This window comes from Salvelinus fontinalis, chromosome 27 (assembly GCF_029448725.1).
Source record: "Salvelinus fontinalis isolate EN_2023a chromosome 27, ASM2944872v1, whole genome shotgun sequence".
Lineage (NCBI taxonomy): Eukaryota > Metazoa > Chordata > Actinopteri > Salmoniformes > Salmonidae > Salvelinus > Salvelinus fontinalis.
The window spans coordinates 19,017,464-19,031,230 of NC_074691.1; the positions used below are offsets into that span (position 1 = coordinate 19,017,464).

Below are 13,767 nucleotides of genomic sequence, written 5' to 3' on the forward strand. Positions count from 1 at the left end.
ACATTGAGTCACATTGAGTTTCCTTCTCCTGTTAATTGCATTCTTCTGGCTCTGAGTGTTGCTTTCTGTGCAGGAACAAAGCATTGATCTTGAGAGTACTTCATATAAAAATACTTTAAGGTTGTCGTGGTCTGAAGAATTCACACATAGACTTTTTTATTTATTTCATGATAAATGGAAAAATTGTCGTCCAAACCTCTTATTGGAAGCAAAGCACAGCTGGAAATATATATGCATTTACAAACACTGGAAGTAGTAAATAACATGCAAAATGGTGTTATATACACATCCGTTTATTAGAAATAAATGAAAGAACTAACTGTTCTTTTCTCTTGATATACGTTGTAATCATCGAGACAACTTGAATGCTTCTGGGCACACATACATCACAATATTAGATCATGAGCATGTTTACATTCATAATGACTCTCAATATCCATTTCTATATAAAAGGCTGAGAAAATTTCAAAATGCTTGAGTCTGGACATTGATGCAAACCACAGACGTGATCATGACATGTCTTTACCCTTGAAAAATTATGTGACACTACCACGATCCTTCAGGGGGGGGATGGGAAATGATTAGTGATGATCACATATACTACATGTATGCGCACGCACACACGCACGCACACACGCACACACGCACACACACACACACACACACACACACACACACACACACACACACACACACACACACACACACACACACACACACACACACACACACACACACACACACACACACACACACACACACACACACACACACACACACTCTCTCTCTCACTCTCTCTCTCACTCTGAATCCCCCTGTGGGCTGTAGATATGCTTATATAACGTGATGCACTAGTTTTTCTCTGGTGGTGACAGAACTCCTTACAGTGCCTGTCCATCATACAACAGCCCGGGCAGAAGTCGTACGAGCAAACTCCCATGGGCCTCTGCTCTGAGCTGTGTGAGCATTCTCCCTCATAACCACACTGATAATGGACTGTCCCAATACTAATAAATAGCTTTCTACTGTATCCTCGTCTCCTTGTTCGTCATGATCACTTGATTTGATAGGATATGGAAGATTATAGGTATGGGAGAAAACCTATGCAGTCATTTGACATCGGGGGTCATAAAGGAATGCTAAGGAGACAAGGAAAATACACCATTTAAGAGTATTAGGACACTTCTTGACACTTCTTGGAAACAGGATAAACCTGTCATTGGATTTCTTTCCCCCCCAGCAACACATGATTCACTTTTATACTATACTGTACACATAAAATAGTGCCGTGATGGCAATGATGCCTGCTCAGATTTGTACTGTAAATAAACATTTGTTTCTCCAACATGCTCTCACAATTTCACGTCAGAATTAGACGTTCATCCATGTTACTCAAACGTCAAAATTCAAAGTAGTTCCAAAAGTCACATTTCGAAGTGTTTAAAGGTTACGTTTAGGCATTAACTCCGGAATCTTAAAGTTAGGCATTAACTCTGAATGGTTAAGGTAAGGGTTAAGTTTTCGGATAGGTTTAAAACAAAAATCTACAAAACTACTTTCTATCTCTGGATTCTAATATGCAACCTTTGGCACTGGAAGCAGATGGATGAAATAGATTTTTGTTTTAAGCCTATACCAAATCTCAAAAACAACTTTCTATTGCTGGATTCAAACATGCAACCGTTAGCACTAGAGGCAGCTGCTTACACCCATCCACCATCCCTGTCCACAATGCCCTAGCAAACCCGAAAACTACTTGGTTACAGCCCTCACTGTTGCCCCTAATTCCCGGTTTCCATGTCATCTCCCGAAATCTGCAGACATGGGCTCCCGAGTGGTGCAGCAGTCTAAGGCGCTGCATCTCAGTGCTAGTAGGCGTCACTATAGACACCCTGGTTTGAATCCAGGCTGTATCACAACTGGCTGTGATTGGGAGTCCCATAGGGCGGTGCACAATTGGCCCAGCGTCATCTGGGTTTGGCTGGTGTAAGCCGTCATTGTAAATAAGAATGTGTTCTTAATTGTTCTTAACTGACTTGCCTACTTAAATAAAGGTTAAATAAAAAAATGGATGGATTTCAAATACTGATTTGTATCACAGGTGACCTGGCTGCTTTCTCACCATTCAAACATTCATACTTTCAGTTAACAACCGTTACTCTGTTCAAAAATTGAATGTAAACCTGTTTCTTGATGAAATGGGCATTTGTAAGACACTTTGTTCTGTATTGTATGATGCACATGAGAGGTACATGTGTGATGTTATGGCAAGATATGACATTAAAAATGTGATTGGAAATAAGAAAGCACAGAAAAAATAATTAAAGTTAGACACATTAAAGACACATTAAAGTAACAATCCAAGTCATTTCTTCATTGCATCCCCCTTCATTTAAGTAACAATCCAAGTCATTTTTTCATTGCGTCTCCCCTCAGCCTTATAACACATTGCATAACCAAGCCCATAACCATGCCAATAACCATGCCCATTACCCACATACCCAATCAAAATAAACAGTGAGTAAAATGCATAAAATGGGCCTGATTTGTATAAGAAAATACAATATATGTATGTCCCAAATATATTTCTATCCAACATGATGAATAGCCTGTCAGAGGAGAGAAGCCGGATTAAACCTTGAGGCTACCAAGCTATTTCCCTAATCTGCCTTCTACATCCACCACCCATTAAGAAGTATTCATCAATATGGAACTCCATGATATAAGCCCTGTCTTCCTCGAGCTTTGCTTAGATAGCCTACTGTTACTCACAGGTGGACACAGGAAGAGGGTTTTTTATGATGAGTATTCTGTTTAACCCCAGAAATAGTGATGTGCAGACCAAGTGAGGGACTAAATGACGAAGCATTAGCCAAAACCTCTGTGTTTAACACCCCCTCTCCCTCCCCCTGCTGCGTTAAGAAAACCAACCAAAGATGGCAAAAGAAGAATCTTAGAGTCTTTGTACTATGTGTGCAGATCACTTCTGCTTTTGATGGACTTAACATTGATATAAATACATATCTTACCTTACTATTTCCACATACATGGATCAGTTGTTGGGATACAGAGTTATTGAAGGCAACCATAGAGGTGAATGGTTGATATGCTTCTGTAGGACCATTTCTCTCTTTGATAAATAGAGTGTCTACGTTTGTCTATGAGTGGGAGGAGAGGAGGAGGGATGAAGAGAGAGGAGGGGAACAGGAGGAGGAGGAAGAGAGTGACATTCTATCAGTAATGCGCCTGAATGACAAAGTCACCATTGCAGGCAGGGGACAATGGGACAGTAACAGGGACAAAATGGTTGACACACACAGACAGAGAGGTCAGAAATATCCCAGTCAGTCCAGCTCCAATCGGAAATATGCTTGGATGCTTTGTCTTCTGTTAAATCTCCACTTCAAAAGGTCAAAGTTCATATCCTTCCATGCACCTTCTCCTTGTTACTTGATGTGTTGCTGTGTTCTCTAAAAGACGCATAAATAATGTACAAATATTCTCAAGGATTGCTTAAGTAAGAATTAAGACTTGATAACGAACCAGATAGATAAGACTCAGTCCAACATGCACCGGCAATCCAAAACACTGTTCAAAGTGTTCTTCCAATATTTAAGGCACTTGGAATATTCCTTAGGTAAAAAGCTGCATGTCCTTCTTGAAGGTAAAAAAATGATCCAAACATTCTGCTTTAAAACTGTAAGCGGTGTCATTACTGAAAGCAAGGCATTAAATAAATACTGTCCTAGTAGTCTGAATACATGAACCATACAAAAGTGTCAACTGAAACGAAAAAAGACACAATCTTGGAAATACATCAACTTCATGCTTCGTAAGTTTGGTGATTATTGTTGCCTCCTGGTGAGAACCTAACACTTGTTGGGTAAAAGGCCTTAGAGAACGTTTCATCTTGGATGATACAGTGTTGGACAGTGAAGAACCTCTTCATCTGATGCAGACTTCAGAGCCTCTCTGTGTATTCAGGTAGAGTGTGTCTCTCCACAAGCTCCATCAATTAGTGTGTGTGTTTGTATTTGTGTGTGATGATCGATCTACTGTAAGTGATGATCGACCAGTGTCTCTCTCCCTCACAGCACTCAACCGATCACTGCACAGCCTAGTGTGTGTTTGTATCTCATCACCTTTGACGAACATGCGTGTGTGCATGTGTGTATGTCTGAAAACTCACCTACAGTATGCCTGAGATCTCAGCTTGAAGTGTCTATCTGTCTCTCCAACCAGCCTCTTAACCAATGAGCACAAGTGTGAGCATGAACATACAAGTGTGAGCATGAACACACAAGCATGTGTGTGCTAGTCTCACTTAATGATCTCCACTGATGACCATAAATGTGTCTCACCTCCATGTTCCTTCCACAACCCCGGTGTCTCATCACTAGAGGCTCTCTATGATGGCTACCTCAGCGTAGTCCGGACTGAGTCCGTTCAGGTAGAGTCCACTGCCATTGCGGGCCAGGGCTCCAGGGACAGGAGTGAGGGAGAGAGCCAGGTTGGGGTAGGCCTCCCTCTCATCCCCTGGCCCCAGATTCACGGACAGCGTCCTCCTGCCCGGGGTCATCTCCTGGGTGATGGGGTTGAGGCCCAGCTCTGAGGACAGTCGACGCTTAATGGAGGCGGCACGCTCAAACTTGTTCGAGATGTCTACGCTCAGGCGACGCCGCGTCTCCTTGAACTCAGCCGACACGTTTGCCGTCCACTCTGCTGCGTGGATCCGGAACTCCCCTACCTACAGAAAGATAAAGAAAGAAAGAGAGAAAGAGATAGAGAGGGAGGATAATTTCCCCCAGATTCATCAAGAATTCCTGATGTATTTGACCTATTCAAATACTCTTTATATACACAGTACCAGTCAAAAGTTTGGACATACCTACTCATTCAAAGGTTTTTCTTCATTTTTACTATTTTCTAGATTGTAGAATAATAGTGAAGACATCAAAATTATGAAATAAAACATATGGAATCAGGTAGTAACCAAAAAAGTGTTAAACAAATCAAAATACATTTTGGATTTTACATTCTTCAAAGTAGCCACCCTTTTCCTTGATGACAGCTTTGAACACTCTTGGAATTCTTTCTTTCACTGTGGTCCAACTCATCCCAAACTATCTCAATTGGGTTGAGGTCGGGTGATTGTGGAGGCCAGGTCATCTGATGCAGCACCCCCTCACTCTCCTTCTTGGTCAAATAGCCCTTACACAGTGTGTTGGGTCATTATCCTGTTGAAAAACAAATGATAGTCCCACTAAACACAAACCAGATGGGATGGCGTATCGCTGCAGAATGCTATGGTAGCCATGCTGGTTAAGTGTACCTTGAATTCTAAATAAATCACCGACAGTGTCACCAGCAAAGCACCCCCACACCATCACAACTCCTCCTCCATGCTTCACAGTGGGAACCACACATGCAGAGATCATCCGGTCACCTACTCTGCGTCTCACAAAGACACAGCGTTTGGAACCAAAAATCTCAAATTTGGACTCATCAGATCAAAAGGACAGATTTCCACCCGTCTAATATCCATTGCTCATGTTTCTTGGCCCAAGCAAGTCGCTTCTTATTATTGGTGTCCTTTAGTAGTGGTTTCTTTGCAGGAATTCGACCATAAAGGCATGATTCACACTGTCTCCTCTGAACAATTGATGTTGAGATGTATCTGTTACTTGAACTCTGAAGCATTTATTTGGGCTGCAATTTCTGAAGATGGTAACTCTAATGAACTTATCCTCTGCAGCAGAGGTAACTCTGGGTCTTCCTTTCCTGTGGCGGTCCTCATGAGAGCCAGTTTCATCATAGCGCTTGACGGTTGTTGCGACTGCACTTGAAGAAACTTTAAAAGTTCTTAACATTTTCTGGATATACTGACCTTCATGTCTTAAAGTAATGATGGACTGTCGTTTCTCTGCTTATTTGAGCTGTTCTTGCCGTAATATGAACTTGGTCTTTTACCAAATAGGGCTATATTCTGTGTACCACCTCTACCTTGTCACAACACAACTGATTGGCTCAAATGCATTAAGAAGGAAAGAAATTCCAAAAATTAGCAAGGCACACCTGTTATTTGAAATGCATTCCAGATGACTACCCCATGAAGCTGTTAGAGAGAATGCCAAGAGTGTGCAAAGCTGTTATCAAGGCAAAGAGTGGCTACTTTGAAGAATCGCAAATATAAAATATATTTTGATAGGATTAACACTTTTTTGGTCCTACATGATTCCTTATGTATTATTTCATAGTTTTGATGTCTTCACTATTAATCAACAATCTAGAAAATAGTAAAAATAAAGAAAAACCCTGGAATGAGTAGGTGTGTCCAAACTTTTGACTGGTACTGTATATATATATATCACAGGAGGTTGGTGGCACCTTAATTGGGGAGGATGGGCTTGTGGTAATGGCTGGAGCGGAATTAGTCAAATCGAATCAAATTTAATTATTTCACATGCACCGAATACAACAGGTGTAGACCTTACAGTGAAATGCTTACTTACGAGCCCCTAACCAACAATGTAGTTTCAAAAAATACAGATAAGACTAAGAGATAAAAGTAACAAGTAATTAAAGAGCAGCAGTGAAATAACAACAGCGAGGCTATATACAGGGGGGTACCGATACACAGTGAATGTGCGGTGGCACCGGTTATGTGAGGTAGTATGTACATGTAGGTAGAGTTATTAAAGATGACAACAGAGAGTAGGAGTGGTGTAAAGAGGGGGTGGGGGGTGGGGGGGCTGGGTAGCCATTTGACTAGATGTTCAGGAGTCTTATTGCTTGGGGGTAGAAGCTGTTTAGAAGCATCTTGGACCTAGACTTGGTGCTCCCCTACCACTTGCCGTGCGGTAGCAGAGTGAACAGTCTATGACTAGGGTGGCTGGAGTCATTGACTATTTGTAGGGCCTTCCTCTGACACCGCCTGGTATAGAGGTCCTGGATGTCAGGAAACTTGGCCCCAGTGATGTACTGGGCTGTTCGCACTACCCTCTGTAGTGCCTTGCGGTCGGACAGGCAGTGATGCAACCAGTCAGGATGCTCTCGATGGTGCAGCTGTAGAAACTTTTGAGGATCTGAGGACCCATGTCAAATCTTTTCAGTCTCCTGAGGGGGAATAGGTTTTGTCGTGCCCTCTTCACAACTGTCTTGGTGTGCTTGGACCATGATAGTTTGTTGGTAATGTGGACACCAAGGAACTTAAGCTCTCAACCTGCTACACTGCAGCCCCGTCGATGGAAATGGCAATGCTCGGTCCTCTTTTTCCTGTAGTCCACAATCATCTTCTTTGTTTTGATCACGTTGAGGGAGAGGTTGTTGTCCTGGCACCACATGGCCAGGTCTCTGACCTCCTCCCTATAGACTGTCTTGTCGTTGATCAGGCCTACCACTGTTGTGTCATCGGCAAATTTAAATGATGGTGTTGGAGTGGTACCTGGCCGTGCAGTCATGAGTGAACAGGGAGTACAGGAGGGGACTGAGCACGTACCCCGGAGGGGCACCTGTGTTGTGGATCAGTGTGGCGGATGTGTTGTTACCTACCCTTACCACCTGGGGCGGCCTGTCAGGAAGTCAAGGATCCAGTTGCAGAGGGAGGTGTTTAGTCCCAGGGTCCTTAGCTTATTGCTGAGCTTTGAGGGCACTATAATGTTGAACGCTGAGCTGTAGTCAATGAATAGCATTCTCACATAGGTGTTCCTTTTTGTCCAGGTGGGAAAGGGCATTGTGGAGAATGCATCATCTGTGGATCTCTCGGGGTGGTATGCAAATTCGAGTGGGTCTAGTGTTTCCGGGATGATGCTATTGATGTGAGCCATGACCAGCCTTTCAAGGCACTGCATGGCTACAGATGTGAGTGCTACGGGTCAGTAGTCGTTTAGGCAGGTTACCTTAGTGTTCTTGGGCACAGGGACTATGAGGGTCTGCTTAAAACATGTTGGTATTACAGACTCGGACAGGGAGAGGTTGAAAATCTCAGTGAAGACACTTGCCAGTTGATCAGCGCATGCCCGCAGCACACGTCCTGGTAATCCGTCTGGCCCTGCGGCCTTGGGAATGTTGACCTGTTTAAAGGTCTTATTCACATACATCGACTGCGGAGAGCGTGATCACACTGTCTTCCGAAACAGCTGGTGCTCTCATGTATGTGTTTAGCTCGTCTGGTAGGCTCATGTCACTGGGCAGCTCTCGGCTGTGCTTCTCCTTGTAGTCTGTAATGGGTTGCAAGCCCTGCCACATCCGACGAACGTCAGAGCCGGTATAGTACGATTCGATCTTAGTCCTGTATTGATGCTTTGCCTGTTTGATGGATCGTTGGAGGGCATAGCGGAATTTCTTATAAGCTTCCGGGTTAGAGTCCTGCTCCTTGAAAGCGGCAGCTCTAGCCTTTAACTCAGTGAGGATGCTGCCTGTAATCCATGGCTTCTGGTTGGGGTATATACGAACGGTCATTGTGGGGACGACGTCATCGATGCACTTATTGATGAAGCCAATGACTGATGTGGTGTTCTCCTCAATGCCATCGGAGGAATCCCGGAACATATTCCAGTCTGTGCTAGCAAAACAGTCCTGTAGCTTAGCATCTGCTTCATCTGACCACTCTTTTATTGATCCAGTCACTGGTGCTTCCTGCTTAAAAAAACATTTTTAAGCAGGAATCAGGAGGATAGAATTATGGTCAGATTTGCCAAATGGAGGGCGAGGGAGAGCTTTGTATGCGTCTCTGTTTGTGGAGTGTAGGTGGTCCAGAGTTATTATTCCTCTGGTTGCACATTTAACATGCTGATAGAAATTTGGTAAAACGGATTTAAGTTTCCCTGCATTAAAGTCCCCAGCTACTAATAGTGCCGCCTCTGGGCGAGCGTTTTCTTGTTTGCTTATGGCGGAATACAGCTCATTCAATGCTGTCTTAGCAATAGCTCAAGACTTCCTATCGTGCACCGGCTGTTGTTTTCAAAAATACATAGACCGCAGCCCCTTGTCTTACCAGACCCCGCTGTTCTATCCTGCCGGTACATTGTATAACCAGCCAGTTGTATGTTGATGTTGTCGTCGTTCAGCCACGACTCCGTGAAGCATAAGATGTTACAGTTTTTAATGTCCCGTTGGTAGTTTAATCTTCCCCGTAAACTCGTAAATGTTATTGTCCAAAGATTGCATGTTTGCTAGCAGAATGGAGGGAAATGGGGGTTTATTTGATCACCTGCGAATTCTCAGAAGGCAGCCGGACCTTCGGCCACTCTTTCTCCGCCTCCTCTTCACGCAGATCACGGGGATCGGGGCCTGTTACCGAGGAAGCAGCGTATCCTTCGTGTCGGGCTCGTCAGAGTCGTGAAAGGAAAAAGAGGATTCTGCTAGTCCGTGGTGAATAATCGCAGTCCTGATGTCTAGAAGGTTTTTTTTTCGCTCATAAGAGATGGTTGCGGCAACATAATGTACAAAATAAGTTTAAAAAACAAGTTACAAACAACGCAAATAAGCAAACAAAAAAACAAAATCGGCTGTGGGCAAGTAAAATGTCTTAATCTCCTCCTGCGCCATATTTGATACCGTTGGTTTGACACATGGTTTGATGCCATTCCATTTGCTCTTGTTATGAGCCGTTCTCACCTCAGCAGCCTCCACTGATATATATATACATCCTTTTGACAAAAGGGACCGATTGCCTTTTCCCCTTTGAATGAAGTTTCTACCCAGAACTATCCGTTCACTACACGAGAACGTGCTTTATAAGATACAATGGGATGCAGGGCGTTTTCATGGTTACAGAGAGGAAGAGAAAAAAAGAGTGGGGAAAAATGGAAGAAGGGGGATGAAGTTATTGATTATTTTCATAAAATATAGCATGAATACCTCTAGGGTATGTTCTTATACAATAAGCTGAGATGAGCTGTCTTGGGCTACTGGATCGAAGACCCCCAAGCTAAGATTTGTGAGTCTGCATGTGTGCTCTTCTGCTTCCCTCACCCTCTTCATCTTTTGTCCACATTTCCATTCCTCCCTCTCTTCCTTCACTACCCACTCTTACCCTCTCATTCTCACTTCTCCGCCACACACTCTCTTGTTCTCTCACTGTCTCCCTCGCTCTCAGTAATAGGTTTCTATGTAAAAGGGCTCACACTCACACTCCTAATGATGCAAGTATTCACACGGCAGAGTCACACACAGTATCTCTCCCTTTGTAATGGGATTTACTTTTATATCGGATAATGAATGGAGATTAATGTGGAGGAGGTTTGTGCCTGTCAGCGTTCACTTGTGTTTGTGTGTGAGTGTGTGAGTGTGTGTCTCTCTCTCTCTGTGTGTGTGTGTGTGTGTGTGTTACAGACCCTTGCATGTGTGTGTTCTCCATCTACTTAAGCTAAACGAATGAACATGACAGAGCGGTAAGATGTCCCATGATTAATTTGCGATTGGAATTTAACTGTATTAATCATCCTTTAAAAATACATGCTACAACTTAATTAATCAGGGAAATCCATCCACGTTTAAAGGGTAAACTAGGGGGTTGAAGTAGAATTAAGCACACTGCTAGGGAGGAGGGTAGGTGGTGAATGCCATGACATACAGGTGAATGCTATGATCCCTTATTGATGTCACCTGTTAAATCCACTTCAATTAGTGTAGATGAAGGGGAGGAGACAGGGTAAATAATTATTTTTAATCAATTTAGACATGGATTGTGTGTTTGCCATACAGAGGTTGAATGGGCAAGACAAAAGACTGAAGTGACTTTGAACGGTGTATGGTTGTAGGTGCACTGGTTTGAGTGTGTCAAGAACTGCAACACTGCTGGGTTTTTCACGCTCAACAGTTACCTGTGTGTATCAAGAATTGTCCACCACCCAAAGGACATCCAGACAACTTGACACAACTGTGGGAAGCATTGGAGTCAATATGGGCCAGCATCCCTGTGGAACGCTTTCAACATCTTGTAGTCCAGGGGTAGGCAGCCCCACTTCATGTTTTTGTCCTGGAACACCAGGTGTGTTTAATTTAGGTAATCACTGATAAATTAACTCAGTTGGTCAGGTGTTGTCCCTAGTTGGACCAAAATTCTGCAGTGTCTACGGCACGCGAGGAACAGGGTTACCTGCCACTGTTATAGTCCATGCCCTGATGAATTGAGGCTGTTTTGAGGGCATAAGGAGATGCAACACAATATTAGCAATGTGTTCCTAATGTTTTGTACACTCAGTGTAAAATGGCTAAGAAGATATACTATACATCTGATCTAAAAGGTTGGTTTATTTTTGAAGTAATCCGTTTTAGGTCGGTGTTGAATATGCCAGGTCGTGGTCGAATACTCTAGTAAACACTTTGCCTCACCCTGTTTGGGGATTTGATATATGGTCACAACTTGTTGTGCTGTGATTGGGTGAATTCACAGCTACATTCCAGCTAACAATTCTAGGGAGAGAGAATGATTTTGTAATGTTCCCCTATTGTTTGAGAGACCAATTTTTCGTTAGTATGGGGAACATTGTATGCTAGCAAAAACCTTTGGATGTTTTGGTGTTAAAGTTAGCAGAACATTGCCTTAATGTCAAGCAGAACTTATCTATAACGTGGTTACAATGTTCTCAGAATATACAACATTAATGTTATTGATTTGTTTTATGTTACATTGCAAGAACATTCGTGTCCAGTTTTCTGAGGGTTAGGAGAATATTCCATCAACGTCCCACCAAACATACACAGAACATGGTTGCTATGTTATCAGAATGTAAGATAGTAATGTTATATACACGTTTCAAGAACATTTTTGTGTATCATTTGTCAGGACCCGCCTGATGGTCCCAAAGAAATGTTCTCCACAAAACATGTTTCATTACACATCACACCTTGTTACTGTTGCCCATCAAGGCCCTGATTGGTGAACCACTGATCCATTCACAACTATTTTTGCCTGTTGGCAAGGGATACTCATACTGCTTTTAACATAATGTTTTCAACTTACATATGTGATGCACTTTGAGATACATGATTATATTGTGCATGGTCATTTACACAGTAAATATTCTTCATGTCCTCATCTGGGATTTGAACTCACAACATCTTGGTGCACAGTATTCAGATCTTGTTGCCATGCCACCATGTCTGTGTCACTTATCAGTTCATTTGACTATTCTCTTATTGATTTGATTTACTTATTTCAACAATTTAAGGGTTTTCTGTATAGTTGTCAAATATGGGTGGGGCATATAAATTAATTAGAGTCTAAGATGTTGGGGGGGTGCTAAGCTGACATATGGAATTGTTTTAAGATGGTCATACTATGGATAATTTAGCTATTTGATTTTGAATTGTAAGACCCCTTTACGTATAATTTTTTTTTATAATTTTTTTTTTGATAAAATATTGATTTTGGCATATAATAACACATTCATAAATGGCAAAAAGGACAGTAAAAAAATAAATAAGAAGAATCAAGGTTTTGAAGTGCCTGTCCTAAAGTACCAGTCAAAAGTTTGGACACGCCTACTCATTCCAGGGATTTCTTTATTTTACTGTTTTCTACATTGTATAATAGTAAAGACATCAAAACTATGAAATAACACATGTAATCATGTAGGAACCAAAAAAGTGTTAAACAAATCTAAATATATTTGATATTTGATATACTTCAAAGTAGCCACCTTTAACCTTGACGACAGCTTTGCACACGCTTGGCATTCTCTCAACCAGCTGCCACTTTTCACCGCAGATGCGGTAGTACGACACTGACGGATGCGGTGGATTGATACGGAGCCAATGCAAAAACCTCATATCTCTAGCTTAAACTGACAATTTTTGATGGGAATTTATTTGTTATGTAACTTAGATTGACGCAACAATGTGTCTCAATCGAATCTAGGGGCATTTTAACCTATTTTAATGATACTCCTGAATCACTGATATAAGTATGTTTTTTCTTGAGTGTACTTTTAACAAAGCTGAGATTTACTTCAAAGTGCATTCACCCTATTGCTTACACCTATCAAGTTGTTTCAGATCTAGGTTGTTTCAGTGCCTAGGCAGGAAGGGTTAGGTTTTGTTCTTGACAGGGCCTAATTCTTGACATGGCCTAATTGTTTACAGACAGATTATTTCACTTCAAATTCACTGTATCATAATTCCAGTGGGTCAAAAGTTTACATACACTAAGTTGAATGTGCCTTTAAACAGCTTGGAAAATTCCAGAAAATGATGTCATGGCTTTAGAAGCTTCTGATAAATTATGTCAATTAGCCTTAGTCAATTTCAAAAGAAATCAGCCAAGACCTCAGAAAAATAATTGTAGACCTCCACAAGTCTGGTTCATCCTTGGGAGCAATTTCCAAACACCTGAAGGTACTACGTTCATCTGTACAAACAATAGTACGCAAGTATAAACCCCATGGGACCATGCAGCAGTCATACCGCTCAGGAAGGAGACGCCTTCTGTCTCCTAGAGATGAACGTACTTTGGTGTGAAAAGTGCAATTCAATCCCAGAACAACAGCAAATGACCTATATCCACAGTAAAACGAGTCCTATATCGACATAACCTGAAAGGCCGCTCAGCAAGGAAGAAGCCACTGCTCCAAAACCGCCATAAAAAAGCCAGACTACGGTTTGCAACTGCACATGGGGACAAAGATCGTACTTTTTGGATTAATGTCCTCTGGTCTGATGAAACAAAAATAGAACTGTTTGGCCATAATGACCATCGTTATGTTTGGAGGACAAAAGGGGGATGCTTGCAAGCCGAAGAACACCATCCCAACCATGAAGCAC

General features: G+C 42.2%; 1 protein-coding gene across 3 annotated transcripts in view; it reads right to left on the reverse strand.

Moving 5' to 3' along the window:
* Positions 1 to 272: 272 nt before the first annotated feature.
* The window catches only part of LOC129825236 (potassium channel subfamily K member 2-like), a 53,382-nt gene continuing 39,887 nt past the window's right edge, over positions 273 to 13,767 (reverse strand). For all 3 annotated transcript variants that reach the window (XM_055885158.1, XM_055885156.1, XM_055885157.1), the window contains one exon: positions 273 to 4,747. In XM_055885158.1, the coding sequence (XP_055741133.1) occupies positions 4,397 to 4,747 (351 nt within the window). In that variant the 3' untranslated portion in view covers positions 273 to 4,396. The remainder of the gene's footprint in view (positions 4,748 to 13,767) is intronic.